The 18,557-nt window shown below is 33.1% G+C and overlaps 2 protein-coding genes and 1 non-coding gene across 3 annotated transcripts in view; 1 reads left to right on the forward strand and 2 right to left on the reverse strand.

Annotated features, from left to right (window-relative positions):
* The window catches only part of CPR143 (cuticular protein RR-2 motif 143), a 35,692-nt gene extending 30,375 nt beyond the window's left edge, over window positions 1-5,317 (reverse strand). Inside the window, exon 1 of the mRNA XM_073077724.1 lies at window positions 5,155-5,317. The gene's annotated coding sequence lies outside the window, so the exon portion shown is untranslated. The remainder of the gene's footprint in view (window positions 1-5,154) is intronic.
* Window positions 5,318-13,173: 7,856 nt separating this feature from the next.
* On the forward strand, window positions 13,174-13,245 carry TRNAP-AGG (transfer RNA proline (anticodon AGG)). The gene has a single exon. It is a non-coding gene; the product is annotated as a tRNA-Pro (tRNA).
* Window positions 13,246-15,063: 1,818 nt separating this feature from the next.
* Window positions 15,064-17,267, reverse strand: LOC140745808 (uncharacterized). The gene is made up of 2 exons (XM_073077725.1): window positions 17,107-17,267; window positions 15,064-16,032 (listed from the first exon to the last, which is right to left on the reverse strand). Exon 2 carries the CDS (start codon window positions 16,009-16,011, stop codon window positions 15,124-15,126), a length of 888 nt encoding a protein of 295 aa, XP_072933826.1. The 5' UTR covers window positions 16,012-16,032; window positions 17,107-17,267; the 3' UTR covers window positions 15,064-15,123.
* Window positions 17,268-18,557: the final 1,290 nt, after the last annotated feature.

The following is an 18,557-nucleotide window of genomic DNA, read 5'->3' on the forward strand; positions in this document are numbered from 1 at the left end:
GTGTTAGGCGCTGCTGTGTTCCGGTTTGAAGGGTGTGGTAAGGGAGACCGACTTTTCCGAGGCGTTCCAGCTTAGTCCTCAGGGGTAGCGGCGTATCTGTGGCCAATCTTAGGTGGGAATTTCTAATCCTATCTGGGGTTGATTACAGATGTCCATGGGCGGCAGTAGCCACTTACCATCAGGTGGACTGTACGCTCGTCTGCTACTCATATATTATAAAAAAAAAGAACTTGTATTAAAATTACTAAATAATTAACGTCAAATAAGCCAATTAAGTGATAAATGTCTTGATATCTCAGCTTATAAATAATAATTGACCAACTATAAGCCTACTGGCTTTTTCATATAAAATTTAATGGATAATTTAATATTGCTACCGACCCATTTCACACACCATTGACATGATACGAATTAGAAATGGCATTTAAAGATAGTAAAATAGGTAAATTATTAAATGTAAATTATTAAAGGTATTTATTTTGTACAAGCCTATAGATATATTTTATTTTTATATTTATAAATATTTTTTCTATTACAGTTACGCCACTTACGCCAGTTTTAATAGATTTTATAATCAATTTACGCATTTTTAACTTCAATAGTTAATAAATGATGATATAATATGATATGAAGAAATTGTCAAATGTCAATCAAATGTTATAATCTATGATCACCAGGTGGATTGCAGGGAGCAGTGATAGCCGATTGGTAAGAAACTCAGCCTCTTAAGGGAAGGGTATAAGATTCAAATCCCAGACGCATGTCTGATTTTTCAAAGTTATGTGCGTATTAAAAGTTAATTATCACTTGCTTAAAAGGTGAAGGAAAACATCGTGAGGAAACCTGCATACCTAAGGAATATTTAAAAAAGTGTTCAAAGGTATCTGAAGTCTACCAATTCGCACTTGGCCAGCACGATGGACTAAGGCCCAATCCTTCTCATTCTGAGAGAAATCCCGTGCCCAGTAGTGGGACAGTAATGGGTTGATGATGATGACCACCAGGTGGGCTGCATGCTCGTTACTTTTAACTGCTTCAGTTCTTTATTTTCAATTGTTTTCATTTGACTTCTATTTGATTTTAGATTTTATATTTAAATTACATTTACGTAATTGTATTTTTATTTATAAAATACATAATATTTATTTGGTTTGATTTGAATGTAATATTGGATGTAAGTTGCGAGTAAATGAATAAACTAAGTAAATTTCACCTCAAAAAAGGGATTTGTAGAATTAGGACACATCGTGCGTACAAATAATCAAATTTGAACACGGAAGGCATTTCTAGCCAATCATTTATCTGTGATCGAACAGATGACATGCAAGTTGTGTAACAGTGACGTAACACTATTTGGCGCGAACGCGCTTCCGGCGACCTCTGTGACGGATTTCACTCGAATTTAAATTACGAACGAGATTTGTTTATGCTCGGAATTCAGATTTGTAGGATATGAATCGAATTTACGCAAAATTTGTGAGAGAATTTTTTTATTTTGAAATAATAATTCTAATCCGATAAACTTTTCTATGCGTGTGGCAGGGACGCCACTGGCAATCATAATGTTGCTAGATTGCCAAAATTACCAATATTTTACCAGTATTTAACATTTTATTACAAATGTTTACTAATATTTTATCCCGGAAATCCCACGGGAACTAGGGATGGCGATCTAAGATCGATTAATCGGAGAATCGATCTTTTGGACCCAAAACATCGATTATTTTAATCGATATTAGAAACGATTGAATCGTAAACTATGCATTTGATCAAGTGATGATCTTTAGCAAAGTTGAAGGTACGAATTTTCAGTTTTATGTATGTTAGTATGTTATATTACTTGGTTTTAAACGCGGACGAAGCCGCGGGCTAAAAGTAGTCTCTAATAATGACGTGGAAAAAATCATTATATTTATAAACAATATAAGGCCTCGTTTTTAAGATCGTAATTTCATTTAATTAACGTAAGAATAAAAATCCGTTACTCGAGGAAATTGAAAAATCGCTCATGAATTTCAAAACAAGTGAGTGTTTTCTAAAACCACCTCCTGCAAGGAAACGTTTATCGGACTATATTGACTTTAATATCAAAAAGAGAAAAACACTTGAAAAAATACATGTTGAATTGGATACCTACCTGATAATATTTCACCAAGTTTTTATAGGTGATATTAATGCAAGGTTACATCTATGTATATATACAAATTAACTATGTTTTTGAATGTATATACACCGTAATAAAATTTAATTTGGGATCTCACAGATAATAACAAATCTAATAGCGTTTTTAACAATACAACAATGAATACGATTTGTCCGTGAGAATAACGATAATGTACTGAATGAAAACTTTTCTTTACGATTGGAGTCTCGAATATACATTTTTGAATAAATTCCCAACTAATATTATAAATGGGAATATAAGTTTGTTTGTTTGTTGAAAAATTATACAAAAAAGATCAAAAAAATAAGCTTTATAAACGCTTTTATTAAACTTCACGTGTCTTGGAATTTCGCAAGTTAAATTTAACCCACTTCCCGGTATCCGATTAAGTTAAAATTTTACAAGCATTGTAATTGTAGATTAGATCCTAGTATATATAGAATAATATAGTCACAAAATTGTAGTATATATAAAATAATATAGAAACGTGTGTATTCTTAAGGTCAGATGGATCTTAGGATGAGGTTTAAAGATCTGTATAATAAGATTCTGTATATTGAACGCAAGGATGCTGGGGCTATTAGGAATGCAATTGCGAACTGAAAGTGCAGAGGTCATTTACGATTATATATATACACTTGGAGTCTTGTCAGATATTTTTCAAAATACAAATATTTTGTACTGCATTTTGACATACGTAATAAACATCCAAAAATATATGCGTTAATACTAAAATTGTATTAATTTTTGACTATTTTAATTTATTAAAATAAAATTAATATTATTTTAATTTATTATAAAGGTGGTAGAACCCTTTGTGGTTCGACTCCGGCGGCACCACCGCCACACCTATTTCTACCTAATAACAGCAGTGTTAAGCGCTGCTGTGTTCCGGTTTGAAGGGTGTGGTAAGGGAGACAGACTTTTCCGAGGCGTTCCAGCTTAGTCCTCAGGGGTAGCGGCGCATTTGTGGCCGACCTCAGGTAGGAACATCTAATCCTATCTGGTTGATTACAGATGTCCATGGGCGGCAGTAGCCACTTACCATCAGGTGGACTGCATGCTCGTCTGCTATTCTTATATTATAAAAAAAAAATACATGTGTGTTACACGAAATAATTAAAGACATTATGTCTTTATTAACCTCAACAATGAAATAAAAATACAGCTGAATACCTACTAAATAGTAAAGAATAAAACTATAGAAAATGTATTTTTATATACAGAAATAGGTGTGGCGGTGGTGCCGCCCGAATCGAACCATAGAGGGTTCTATCCCTTCAAAGAAATGGACTGAATGATGAAAGACAACACTGCTGTTATAAGGTAAACATATAACTAATTGGTATAGTTTGCGTAAAACTGCTAGTCCGCTCTGAATATAGAAATGACTCGCGTCGCCATAGCACTTCATAGCGATAACGACTTCATAGCGGACTAGCAGTTTGGCGCGGACTATACCTGAATTCAAGTGGAACTTCGACCTTTAAAGAACTTTCTGTTTATAGGCTAAGTGGGCCATCTTGAGCGAAGCAGTCTAGATAATTATGGACAATAAACCGGCTTCTACCTATTTATATTCATAAAATATCGTAACTTATTCAAGTTATGAATATTAAACTGTTGCCGATTTCTGTAATTTAGATGTGGTAGAACCCTTTGTGGTTCAACTCCGGCACCATCGTCACACCTTTTTCTAACTTTCGATTTAAGGTTGTTTTACGTATTTCGTGAGAACCCCCATCGTGAATATTTCAATTGTCTACTTAAAACGGTTCAATAAATAAACTGAAAAACGCCGAAAATAGTAAAAACCCGATTTCTAGTATCGGGATTAATTGGTGACTTCAATTTATTTCTCAAATTTTATTCTTAGTATAGGCATAGATTAGTAAAGATACTTCGCCGCCTTGAAATTGAATGAAGCCACAAATGGCTTATTATCGTAAGTTCTTTTTTTGAATTCTTGACAAATAAAAACATTGCTACGAATAAATAAGTAATACTGCGTAATTTACGTAATAAATAAATAATTATTTCAAATATTTTAGGGACATTTTAGCACGGAGACGTGGCAAAACTTTTTTACGCAAGTATTTCAATTCTCAAAACTGGGCACATTTTCTAGTTGGGAGTGAGTAATCTTTACTAATCTATGAGTATAGGTATGTTGTTATAGCAGCCAAATATACATACTCTGTAAACAATTCAAGTCTCTATCTTAGGTATGGGTCAAGGGATAAAGCTCTGTGACAGACGGCAGCGACGACAGACAGGGGAAGCTTTCTAATAGGATTCTGATGTTACTATTTGGACATGGAAACCTAAAAATTGCTATCTCTCGACACATATTAGCGACAGTGATAGGTTGCAGATTTTGTTGTTGTAATCTTAGATTAATATACCTGATAATAGCTACATTAAAATTAAATTAAATTTAAATAAATTAAGTAACACCGGTCTAATATGCACTAACATAAAATTTAAAATCGGATATAAAATGCAAAATTTATGAAACTAGAACGCATTTAACAATAAAATAACACAAATTGAAATAGAGGTTACTAGTCGACGCACTCATAACATATAAATAAAAAGTAACTCTCTCCGTACTTTTATGAATCTTTTCATCTCAATTTGGTTAAAGTGGCAATAAAAATGCAAAAATGGTTCATTCGTGACTTAATTTAGCAAATGAGAATGAAATACATGAATTAATTTCATGTTATTATTTTATATTATAAATTAAGTACTAGGCAAATTTAATTTGTAGGAAAATTTAAGTTTGATTAAAAAAAACAAAGTTGAAATTTAAATAAAGAATGATCATAAAGAAAAGATCGTCTTGTAGTTTTAAAAGATGTCAATGATTTTTAAATAGATTTTTTGACTTCATTCGAAATTTATTAAGAATAAAAAAAAAACAAAAAATTAAAAAAGATTTGTTTTAAAATTTAAAATGAAAAACAAATAATAATAAAATAACTTACAATTCAATTGGCATCCGACCCGCAAACCACAATAAACTTAGCAAAAAAACACGCGCACAGAAAAGTAAATTATTTACGACAGATTAAAAATGTTTTATTTTTAAATGACATTCCATTACACGTCAACACGTATCTACTGATAATTACGTACTGTGCTTTGAAAGCAACTGTTTTTAGTTATAAGTTGAACGAGCCCCGTGGTAGGAATCTACTTTTACTTAAACTTTAAGCGCTCATTATTACATATCCATTGCTGGTTATAACTGCTTTATCATTATTAAACTCTCAGTTACGAAGCAATGGTCTTGTAACAATTCACTAGTAGAAATTCATTGCTGGTTTTAACTTCGTTATTATTATCAAGCTTTCAGAAGAGAAGCAATGGTTTAGTAACATTTTATATATGTGTTGACTTATATGAAGTCCCAACTAATATTATAAATGGGAATGTAAGTTTGTATGTTTGTTGAAAAATTATATAAAAAAGATCAAAAAATAAGCTTTATAAACGCTTTTATTAAACTTCACGTGTCTTGGAATTTCGCAAGTTAAATTTAACCCACTTCCCGGTATCCGATTAAGTTAAAATTTTACAAGCATTGTAATTGTAGATTAGATCCTAGTATATATAGAATAATATAGTCACAAAATTGTAGTATATATAAAATAATATAGAAACGTGTGTATTCTTAAGGTCAGATGGATCTTAGGATGAGGTTTAAAGATCTGTATAATAAGATTCTGTATATTGAACGCAAGGATGCTGGGGCTATTAGAAATGCAATTGCGAACTGAAAGTGCAGAGGTCACTTACAATTATATATATAAAATTGGAGTTTGTCTGATATTTTTCAAAATACAAATATTTTGTACTGCATTTTGACATACGTAATAAACATGCAAAAATATATGCATTAATACTAAAATTTTATTAATTTTTGACTATTTTAATTTATTAAAATAAAATTATTATTATTTTAATTTATTATAAAGGTGGTAGAACCCTTTGTGGTTCGACTCCGGCGGCACCACCGCCACACCTATTTCTACCTAGTAACAGCAGTGTTAAGCGCTGCTGCGTTCCGGTTTGAAGGGTGTGGTAAGGGAGACAGACTTTTCCGAGGCGTTCCAGCTTAGTCCTCAGGGGTAGCGGCGCATTTGTGGCCGACCTCAGGTAGGAACATCTAATCCTATCTGGTTGATTACAGATGTCCATGGGCGGCAGTAGCCACTTACCATCAGGTGGACTGCATGCTCGTCTGCTATTCTTATATTATAAAAAAAAAATACATGTGTGTTACACGAAATAATTAAAGACATTATGTCTTTATTAACCTCAACAATGAAATAAAAATACAGCTGAATACCTACTAAATAGTAAAGAATAAAACTATAGAAAATGTATTTTTATATACAGAAATAGGTGTGGCGGTGGTGCCGCCCGAATCGAACCATAGAGGGTTCTATCCCTTCAAAGAAATGGACTGAATGATGAAAGACAACACTGCTGTTATAAGGTAAACATATAACTAATTGGTATAGTTTGCGTAAAACTGCTAGTCCGCTCTGAATATAGAAATGAATCGCGTCGCCATAGCAAATTGTATGCTGCTGCACACCAGCTCGCAACGACTTCATAGCGGACTAGCAGTTTGGCGCGGACTATACCTGAATTCAAGTGGAACTTCGACCTTAAAAGAACTTTCTGTTTATAGGCTAAGTGGGCCATCTTGAGCGAGGTAGTCTAGGTAATTATGGATAATAAACCGGCTTCTACCTATTTATATTCATAAAATATCGTAACTTATTCAAGTTATGAATATTAAATGGTTGCCGATTTCTGTAATTTAGATGTGGTAGAGCCCTTTGTGGTTCGACTCCGGCATCACCGTCACACCTTTTTCTGACTTATGATTTAAGATTGTTTTACGTATTTCGTGAGTACCTCCATCGTGAATATTTCAATTGTCTACTTAAAACGGTTCAATAAATAAACCGAATAAACGCCGAAAATAGTAAAAAAAACAGTTTCTTGTATCGGAATTAATTGGTGACTTCAGTTTATCTCTCAAATTTTATTCTTAGTATAGGTATGTTGTTATAGCAGCCAAATATACATACTCTGTAAACAATTCAAATCTCTATCTTAGGTATGGGTCAAGGGATAAAGCTCTGTGACAGACGGCAGCGACGACAGATAGGGGAAGCTTTCTAATAGGATTCTGATGTTACTATTTGGACATGGAAACCTAAAAATTGCTATCTCTCGACACATATTAGCGACAGTGATAGGTTGCAGATTTTGTTGTTGTAATCTTAGATTAATATACCTGATAATAGCTACATTAAAATTAAATTAAATTTAAATAAATTAAGTAACACCGGTCTAATATGCACTAACATAAAATTTAAAATCGGATATAAAATGCAAAATTTATGAAACTAGAACGCATTTAACAATAAAATAACACAAATTGAAATAGAGGTTACTAGTCGACGCACTCATAACATATAAATAAAAAGTAACTCTCTCCGTACTTTTATGAATCTTTTCATCTCAATTTGGTTAAAGTGGCAATAAAAATGCAAAAATGGTTCATTCGTGACTTAATTTAGCAAATGAGAATGAAATACATGAATTAATTTCATGTTATTATTTTATATTATAAATTAAGTACTAGGCAAATTTAATTTGTAGGAAAATTTAAGTTTGATTAAAAAAAACAAAGTTGAAATTTAAATAAAGAATGATCATAAAGAAAAGATCGTCTTGTAGTTTTAAAAGATGTCAATGATTTTTAAATAGATTTTTTGACTTCATTCGAAATTTATTAAGAATAAAAAAAAAACAAAAAATTAGAAAAGATTTGTTTTAAAATTTAAAATGAAAAACAAATAATAATAAAATAACTTACAATTCAATTGGCATCCGACCCGCAAACCACAATAAACTTAGCAAAAAAACACGCGCACAGAAAAGTAAATTATTTACGACAGATTAAAAATGTTTTATTTTTAAATGACATTCCATTACACGTCAACACGTATCTACTGATAATTACGTACTGTGCTTTGAAAGCAACTGTTTTTAGTTATAAGTTGAACGAGCCCCGTGGTAGGAATCTACTTTTACTTAAACTTTAAGCGCTCATTATTACATATCCATTGCTGGTTATAACTGCTTTATCATTATTAAACTCTCAGTTACGAAGCAATGGTCTTGTAACAATTCACTAGTAGAAATTCATTGCTGGTTTTAACTTCGTTATTATTATCAAGCTTTCAGAAGAGAAGCAATGGTTTAGTAACATTTTATATATGTGTTGACTTATATGATGTTCATGTCTTTTACGGATGATTGAGATTAATCTTCGAATGTTTTTACCTTTGCTTGAGCGATTGCTGACATTTAATCATAGTAATTATGATGATTATTACCAACCGGTTGATTTAGTAATGACTTAGTGGCTAGAAACACGGCCGCGCATTTTTTCAAGATTTTTCTAAATTACATATACATAAGTCGTAAAATATAATCTATACATAATATAATATGTATAATATATATAAAAATAGGTCAAGTGCGAGTCGACTACCATTTCGTTTTTTTTTTTGCTATATAAATTAATAAATTGTAAAAAAAAATATTTCTAAAATGTCTACCTATTACGGTTTCTTGTATGGCGACCCCTATTTATTTTTAAGGTTTTTTTATCTTTGTACGGTTCTCGAGATAAACTCCTGTGACAGACAAACAAACAGCAGAGTAATAGGGTTCCTTTATTACCCTTTGGCTACGGAACCTTCAAAAGGTATGTTATTGAATTATTTTAAGTTATCTAACAAAAGTACACCGGTTCACACTAGCAACGGTTGTGTACATAGATCACAATCGGCCGTTTTTCTTATAGAATTGGTTGTTTTTTTAATCGAATTAGTCGTTTTTTATTTTTTTTCTTGCTTAACTAAAAAAAAATATTGAATTATTTTAAGTTATCTAACAAAAGTTCACCGGTTCACGCTTGCAACGGTTGTGTACATAGATCACAGTCGGTCGTTTTTCTTATCGAATTGGTTGCTTTACTTTCCGTCGTTTTTTATCTTTTTCTTGCTTAACTAAAAATAATTATTGAATTATTTTAAGTTACCTAACCAAAGTTCACCGGTTCACACTAGCAACGCAAAAACAAGTACATAGATCAGAGTCGGTTGTTTTTCTTATCGAATTGGTTGTTTTTTCGTCGTTTTTTATCTTTTTCTTGCTTAACTAAAAATAATTAAATACTAACTTAAAATAATTCAATCATTATATCAAGTTACCTAACCAAAGTTCACCGGTTCACACTAGCAACGATCGTGTACATAGATCACAATCGGCCGTTTTTCTTTTCGATTTGGTTTTTTTTTTATCGTTTCTCTTATAGAATTGGTCGTTTTTTTAATCAAATTAGCCGTTTTTTATTTTTTTCATGCTGAACTATAAATAATGAAATTATTATTGAATTACTTTAAGTTAGTATTTAACTAACTTAAAGTAATTCAATAATAATTTCAAGTTACCTAACCAAAGTTCACCGGTTCACACTAGCAACGATCGTGTACATAGATCACAATCGGTTGTTTTTCGTGCCCATGAGACTGGTTTCACTTTAGCACAATGAAAATCACCCGGTTGAGATGCTATTGTTTCATTTACGTAATTACTCATTATGCGGTGTTGGGTTCTAAAAACAATGATTTGTTAATTATGTGCTGATTGCATTGACATAATGATATGTCGCTAAAATTTAAAGAAAGATTAGGTTTGAAGGTAGAACCTTCCGTGGTTGGACTCCGACGGCACCACCACGACGCCTGTTTCTGCCTAATAACAGCAGTGTTAAGCGCTGCTGTGTTATGGCATGCAGTCCACCTGATGCGTTACTGCCTTCCATGGACATCTGTAATCAACCCCTGATAAGATAAGATTCCTACCTGAGGTCTACCCCACATGCGACACTACCTGAGGACTAAGCTGGAACGCCTCGGAAAAGTCTGTCTCCCTTACCACACCCTTCAAACCGGAACACAGCAGCGCCTAACACTGCTGTTATTAGGTAGAAATAGGTGTGGCGATGGCGCCGCCGGAGTCGAACCACAAAGGGTTCTACCACCTTCAAAACCTGTCCTATATGGAGTTGGTTATAGTTAATGGGTGACAGTATCCACTTACTTTATAGTACAAAAAAATGGCACAAAAAGTATGTTGTAATTAAATGCTACATTTTTTGTCAAGTATATTATTGTGTGTTTTTGTTATAGTATACCTGTGGTGGTGTACCGATAAAAGTAGTGATAGTTCAGTGGTTATAAAACTGACTCCTCAATCAGAACGTCCAAGGTTCGAATAAAAATGAATCACATGCTTAAATGGTGACAGAAAACATTGCGAGGAATCCTGCACACCTGAAAGTTAAAAAGCTAAAAATAGGTCTCATGGCTGTGTGAAGTCTAACAATTCGCACTAGGCCTGTGCGCTGGAAAAAAAGGTAAACTTAAAGGTGGTAGAATCCTCTGCGGTTGGACTCTGGCGGCACCTGTCACACCTGATAACAGCAGTGTTAAGTGCTGCTGTGTTTTGGTTATAATGTGGTAAGGGAAATATACTATCTGAGACGTTCCAGCGAAAGTGTACCAGCGCGTCTATGGCCGACCTCAGGTAGGATACTATTCTTATCTGGGGTTGATATCAGATGCCCATGGTAATAGCCACTTACCATCAGTTGGACTGCATGCTCGTCTGCTACCCCTACATTATAAAAGAAATCATCTCTTATGTATGTTAAAGTTAAAACAAATCAAAAGTGCGTTTAACCTTTACGCACATAACTTATACAACGTACATACTTATAGTAATTGAACAATATTACCGATGTGATCTTACTTAAGTAACGATATAGTATATAGCTGCGTCATTTCCGTTACGATCTTCAAAATCAGGTCATATTGATCAGTCAACAGAGGTTCTCAAACTTACTTCGTCTATCGTCGTTTTAGAATCAATGTTTCCATAATCTATAAAAATGGTGGTTGAAAAAAATTAGAATTTCCTGTAAAAACAATGTATTTATTTAAATAGTTTTGAATAATTATTGTTTAAAAACTAAAAACCATGCTAAAATTCATCGCATAAGGAAGTTCGTCAATCCTGATTCCTGACGATCCTGATGAGGAGAATAGGATAAAATTATTAAAATCATGTATTGTCATCGGTTCTTGATAATTGTTCACAATTTTAAATTAATCGGACCGTTCAAAGTGGGTAAAAAACGAGTTCAAAGATTCCGTTACATACAGGTCAAGCTAATAAAAGCGTAGTAAAAAGCATACGAGCATCCAGTATACCAGATAATAAATGCCTACTGCCGACCATCGAAATCTGTAATCAACCCCAGATAAGATTAGATGCCTACCAAAAGTCGGCCATAGATGAACCGCTACCACTGAGGACTAAGTTGGAATACCTCGAAAAAGTATGTCTCCCTTACCACACCCCTCAAACCGGAACACAGCAGCGCTTAACACTACTATTATTAGGCAGAAATAGGTGTAGCGGTGGTGTCGACGGACCACACCACAAAGGGTTCTACCACCGTGAATTAATTATAACATCGAAAAAGCAAACCACCATCCGGTTTACCTGGCGGTGAGTGGCTACTGCCGCTCATGGACATCTGTACCCCAGATAAGATAAGATTCCTTATTTTTTAACGAGGGGGAAACCTTCAAAAGGTACCCGATGCCATGGGAGCGACACGAAGTTATGTGGGATTCTTACCGCACTAAAACCCGGTGGCCGTCCTCGGCGCTGGGTAGAGGGCTCCGGGATCTCCAAAGAAATGCAACCGGAGTTCTCTTAGCGCGTTGCCCCGTCGGGCTCCGCCCAGGTGAGCTTGACGCTCGCCACACCGTCTGGTGTGTACGACGGTATGCGACCACACATACAGCCGTCTTTCCCGGGGTCGCTGACCGGGCGGTTCGAGCGGGACCTGAGTAAGAGTGGGATCTCTTGCAAGATTAGATTCCTACCAAAAATCATAATTTTCAATAATGATTTATTGGCAATATACATAGTGTATACACTCCTTTACAGAATGAGTTGCCACTTCCTCGTGCAATACTGATAGGTTTCGGTGTTACATGAATCTATTATTATACATATATGTATATTATATTACGGAAGTTACACAATCTGCTCGATTCGCGTTCTATTAACCTTGATTCAATATTTGGGTGAAGAGGCTTAATATTTTATGTATTTATTTGATACAGAGTGGAGTTGTGATACTTTCACGCGTAGTCTTCAGTTCGAATCCCAGGTAACAATTTTTGATTTATCTTTAAAGTAAAGCAGATACAGCAATTGGGATATAGCTTTTTATATTTAATTTAAAATATTGTTATATTATCATTTTACTTTTTATATTATTTCAATTATTGTTATGTTTTTTAATAATCGTAATAAATATGTTTTTGTTCTGTAATGTGTAAAAGAATGAGGTTAAAAAGTTCTTAAAGGTGTGTAAAGATTGCCGATGTGTTAGACATAATCTTTTTATTAAATAACACATAAAGTACATTAAAATAATATTTTTTACCATGCATTTTATACTGATTACAGAAGTATATTAAATATAGACTTTCCTACTTCTAAATCTTTCAGCTTGCATGATATTTGGAACAATTTCTTGTTATATTACTTTACTTAAATGAATGTAACCAAAAATTAACTAAATAAAATCAATCACGATTATTATAATTAATAACGAAACACCTTGTGAAGGAAGTGGTAGTAATGGTATTGAAATTCAAAATAAGTGCTCTGTAAAGAACCTATTTTGAATAAAAAAAAATTGAAAATCAATCAATTGAAAATATCTTAGAAATATAATTTCGTCCATTTTGTTAAAAAATAATCAAAATTTTGTCAAAATAATCTTATAAAGAATGTTTATAATAATTTCAAATCACTGGTTAACCGGCTCGTTGGTCTAGGGGTATGATTTTCGCTTAGGGTGCGAGAGGTCCCGGGTTCAAATCCCGGACGAGCCCAATCTAATTTTGCTTTAATTTTATCAATATACTAAATAATCTGTCTATTTATTACATATGTTAAATATTTTTTACAATTTGTTATGATTATTGATAATTATGATTTTATAATATCAAGAATTTTTACTTAAGAAAAAACAAGGACAAAAATTTATAAAAAGTTTTAAAAAATATTATTATTTTAAAAATATTTATTTTTTTTATACCTACCTAAATCATTCAATGTAATATTTTCATTCTTCGTATATTTTTAGTAAACATATTTAACATAAGTTAAGAATTTCATTTAACCTTAGCTTACATGTCATTATAATTATAAATAGTAATCTATAATTAAATATAAATCAAAAATAAATAAATAATTAGCACCATAGATTAGTATAATTAGATACTAATCTATGATTAGCACAAGAATCTCATTCAAGATGAATTCACTATCTGTGGCTCCATCTAGTGGCTGAATCGCTACTTTATGTTCCAATTCTTTAGTTTCGAAATGTGCCGATAGATGGCGTTCATCTCCAATGACGTGTGCGCAAACATTTACTCAGCTCTGTGCAAAAGGAAGCATATTAATTTGTATTGTTTGTTTTTCAATTTAACATGATTAATTTAATTGATTTAATTATTATTGTATTTATGGCTTTATTTACAAATAAAAAGATAATGTAGGTGTTAACTTTAGTGAGGCAGTATTGTAGTTTTATTAAGAAACAGACTTTCATTCTCTATAAGGGGGAAATGTTAAAAAAGAATGAATGCCCATATTTTTTTATAATACAGGAGTAGAAGACGAGCATGCAGTCCACCTGATGGTAAGTGGCTACTGCCGCCCACGACATCTGTAATCAACCCCAGATAGGATTAGATATTCCTACCTGAGGTCGGCCACAGATGCGCCGCTATCCCTGAGGATTAAGCTGGAACGCCTCGGAAACGTATGTCTCCCTTACTACACCCTTAAAAACGGAACACAGCAGCGCCTAACACTGCTGTTATTAGGCAGAAATAGGTGTGGTGATGGTGCCGCCGGAGTCGAACCACAAAGGGTTCTACCACCTTCAAATTATTACGTTTACGTTATATAAGAAATTCTTGCACAAAATTTCATAATCTAGATTCTAGACCTAGATTTGAGCTGTAAGTTGTTTGATATAGTTAGTTAGTTATGTACTACTCATTTAAGTAGTCCACTATTTAATACTGTCGTAAATATCATAAAAACGTTACACATATTAAACAATTTACTTAATGGCAGGCGTAAGAGAAATTTGTTACGAGAGCAAATATCAATGAATAATCAGAATTTACAATGATGATGTAGAATCGAAGAAGTTATTACGAAATAACAGTTACAAAGCAAAAAATCATTATATTACATAATGCACATAGAAGCAAGTTAAATGACATTTTTTTTAAAACAGAATTAGGAATAGAGCATGCAGTCCATGTGATGGTAAGTGGCTACTGCTGCATTTATATCTACATAATAAATCCCAGATAGGTAGAGTTCTGATGACAATGTTTTGCTACGAATGTAAAGTAAAATAAAATGTATAGAATAATTGCTTAGTTATTTTTCATCGTTATTATTATTAAATCTATCCAAAGTTTTGCCTATCTACGATCTAAGTTTGGCAATTGTTGCTTATTAAAAACTTTTTTTTATCTTTGCTATACATAAAAAAATGATGCAAAAAAGATTGAAATTGTATAATTTCTAGTAGGCAGCAATTGTCTAATGGCGATTTTTGGTAAGCAAAAAAATAGACTGAATATAAATAACGGGGTAATGTTTATTAAATAAAAATACTATAATCAAGTTAATCACAAAGTTTATTTCAACTACAAAGAATTATATATTGAGACTGTAAATAGTTAAATACTAGACATAAAGTAATCATCAGATGGACACGGATCATTAGAATCTATCGGCTTGTACCTATAGATCTTCCCTTTGGTCCCAATGACAATATTATTCCTGAAATCGAACGCCATCCCCGTAATCTTGAAGCCGAGTCTTCCTATTTTCGTTGGTAGAATACTCTTAGTATTCAACTTGAACATTGATCCTTTAACAGCCACGATTGCTTCATCATTATTACTCAATTGCAATATAAATTTCAATTCTCTAGTAAATCCTTTATATTGAACGGGTTCGTATAAGTCGACTGATAGGAAATACAGTCTTCCGTCAACAAATTCGTAAAACGCATTTCCTTGGGGATCCAAAACAAAATTATAAGCTTTGGGAACTTTATCGAAACGTTTCACAGCTGCTGACCCGTTGATAAATTTGAAAATTTCATGATTAGATCCAGTTGTTATATACATTTGATTGTCAGTTTTGTCAATGAATATGTTTCGTACATCATCATCTCCTATTGGCCTCTCTGTGTTAATTTCCGATCTGGAATAATCATAAGTTACTAGTCCTTGATTGGTTCCGATATAAATGATATTATTCACGCTGTCTATACCAACACATTGGCCTATTATGTCATCAGATATAAGGAGTTCTTTAACTCCGAGGGATCCGTGACGTAGAAGATAGATCCCTTTGGTATAGTTCCGTTTATTTAACATAAAGAATATATTCTCTGTTTTGGGGTCTATCACGATACCTGTAGGATACCCATCAATGGTTGCTAGGAGATGTCGTTTGTAGAACTCGTCGCCGATTTTAATCCTTTCACATTTCTCTCCATTAACGTTGATGAAGAAAGTTGTGAAGTAAATGGCAATTATCTTTTTTAGGGCTCGCATGGTAGACTCATGACAAATAACCTGAAAAAAGATTTGAAGCATTTAAATAGTTGTACATCAAAATAAAACAGAAATCCGTCATAACGCAGAGTTCTAAAATATACCGGTGTTCAGTGTGTAAAGCAAGGTACATTAATACGATCAATTAACAAGTGGGGTACATGATCTTTGTTGCATGCATTCCAAAGAATGAAAGAAGAAAAATGGATTTAAATTTGAAGTAGATAAAACCTTTCTCTCTAATATTGAGAAGTTTGTCGCAACGCATCAAATAATTAGGTACGTTTTTCTCACCCATTAAATCAGTATTAATTAAGGAACAATTATACTTATAAGAGTTTAATCTACATCTACTCGTATTTTTAAAAAGTATTTTCTATAATTTTTTAAATTTTAAAATACTACTGTTTTTTTTTACGACGTGTTTATTTACTTTCTCAATGGTCTTTTTAATGCTCAATAATCTTTAGTCGGATTTTTTTATATAAGTCAGTTGTCTTTAACACTAACCCTTTTGTTTTTGTTTTAATATTTCTAACGGAGAGTTACAAAAATATGTGTAAGTATGAACCAAAGCTATGGACTGTAAAAAAGGTCTAGAGGCTACTACCATCTTTTAAAACAATATTATTTTAATTCTACATTGAAATTTCGTACCACGACCTCGTTAAAGTAATATTGTTTTTATAACATTACGATAAGCAGTTTTGTATTATGTCGGTCGAAATTCATTCATTCTTTTTTTTCATGAAATTTAACTTTATGACAATTTCAGTTGGTTTTATAAAATGGATAAGCGAAAAATGAATAAGGGTGTGAGTTTGTTCAACTGAGTATGACGGAATATTTTACTGTTTTAAGGAGGTCGTGGTACGAAACAAAATAATGTTGATGCAATATTGAAATATAAGTTTCCTGAAATATAATTATTTTTAAAAGATGGAGGTACGCCCCCTGAAATAAAGAATAAAGATATTATTATTTATATAACATTTTAAAAAGAGAGTTATTAACAAAAACTATGTAGGATATCACCCAAAACTAAAAAAAATAGACTTATAACGCCCGAATTTACTGAAAATAGTTATGACATACCTTCAGTGTTTCCAGTTCAATCGCCTTGCAAATCTATCTGCTTTCGTTCTATCGCTTCTTTATAAAACATTGCCATTGTGTCATGTTACCCGGCTGTTTATAAACTTTACTGCACGACTAGTTCACGTGTTATACATGCTGATGTTTTTATGTAAATTAGTTTTTTATGTATTTTTTTTTTAGTTATTTGTAAGTTATAGGAGTAGCAAATGAATGTGCAATATATCTGATGGTGCTGAGTGGCTACTGCCTCCTGTGGATATCTGTAATCAACTCTAGATAGGATTAGATATGACCTGAGGTCGGCCACAGATGTGCCGCTACCCCTGAGTACTCCTCAGGGCGCGGCGCCTCAGAAAAGTATGTCTCCCTTACCACACCCTTCAAACCGGAACACAACAGCGCCTAACACTGCTGTTATTAGGTAGAAAGAGGTATGGCGGTGGTGCCGCCGGTGTAATCTGTAAGAAACTCCATGTAGAACTTCTATTTTACTCAAAGCCTATCACAGGCGCGTTGTCACTCTTGAAGATAATCGCTTCATATATGTCAGTCGATTCATCCACTCCTTCTGTTACACGGTTAAAGTCCACGCCAAACTGCTAGTCCGCTCCGAATATAGAAACGAGTCGCGTCGCAATAGCAATGATATTAGCCAGACGAAGACAGCGCGGGGCCCCCGGCACCCGCTGCCCGCTCTCGCCCACAGGTACATAGCTGCGTTAGTGTGCCCTTACGTTATGGAGTAGGCATATGCTAACTAAACCTGGGGGGCTACTACCATCTCTTAAAACAATATTATTTTAATCATACTTTTACTTTTTTGCAGGAAATTTAACTTTTTAAGCAAAATATGACAATTTTAGTTAGTTTTATACAATGGATAAGCGAAAAATCAAAAAGGGTTTAAGTTCGTTCAACTGTTTATGACGGAATATTTTACTGTTTTAAGGAGGAAATCAAACTTTCCTGAACTATGTTGATTTTTAAAAGATGGCGGCCCCCTGCGCGCAACAACTTCAAAGTGGACTAGAAGTTTGACGCACACATGATTATTTACCCTTAACAACTGATATGATTAGTGTATTTTAGGTTATTCACAGATGCGTTACTGAGTACTAATTTGTGACGCCTCGTAAGTTGATCTATTGTCTATTGGTGTTATAGGTCAGCGTTCTACTTCAAGTTGATAACAGATGTGTGTCAAAGAGCAGGACACAGTTAAAATGTAGGTAAGAGTCTCTTTACGCTTCAAATCATTGCTATTACCTATAACGAAAAAGTAGAGTTTATATTGTGATATCACTTGTATTTTATTACAATTGTTTATTTTTTATTTTTTTTTATTTGCTCATCTATCTAGTTATGAAAACCACAGAATCCTCTGCCTTAGATTAACTATAATTATGTATAAACCTATGGCGACAGCCTAAATAATATATATGCGAAGT

The sequence above is a fragment of the Epargyreus clarus genome, unplaced genomic scaffold, assembly GCF_041222505.1.
Source record: "Epargyreus clarus isolate Ecla_fem2 unplaced genomic scaffold, WU_Ecla_fem_2.2 ptg000011l, whole genome shotgun sequence".
Taxonomy (NCBI): domain Eukaryota; kingdom Metazoa; phylum Arthropoda; class Insecta; order Lepidoptera; family Hesperiidae; genus Epargyreus; species Epargyreus clarus.

Coding starts and splice junctions, on each gene's coding strand:
- LOC140745808 (XM_073077725.1), bottom strand. CDS start 16,011: ATGCGAGCCCTAAAAAAGATAATTGCCATTTACTTCACAACTTTCTTC.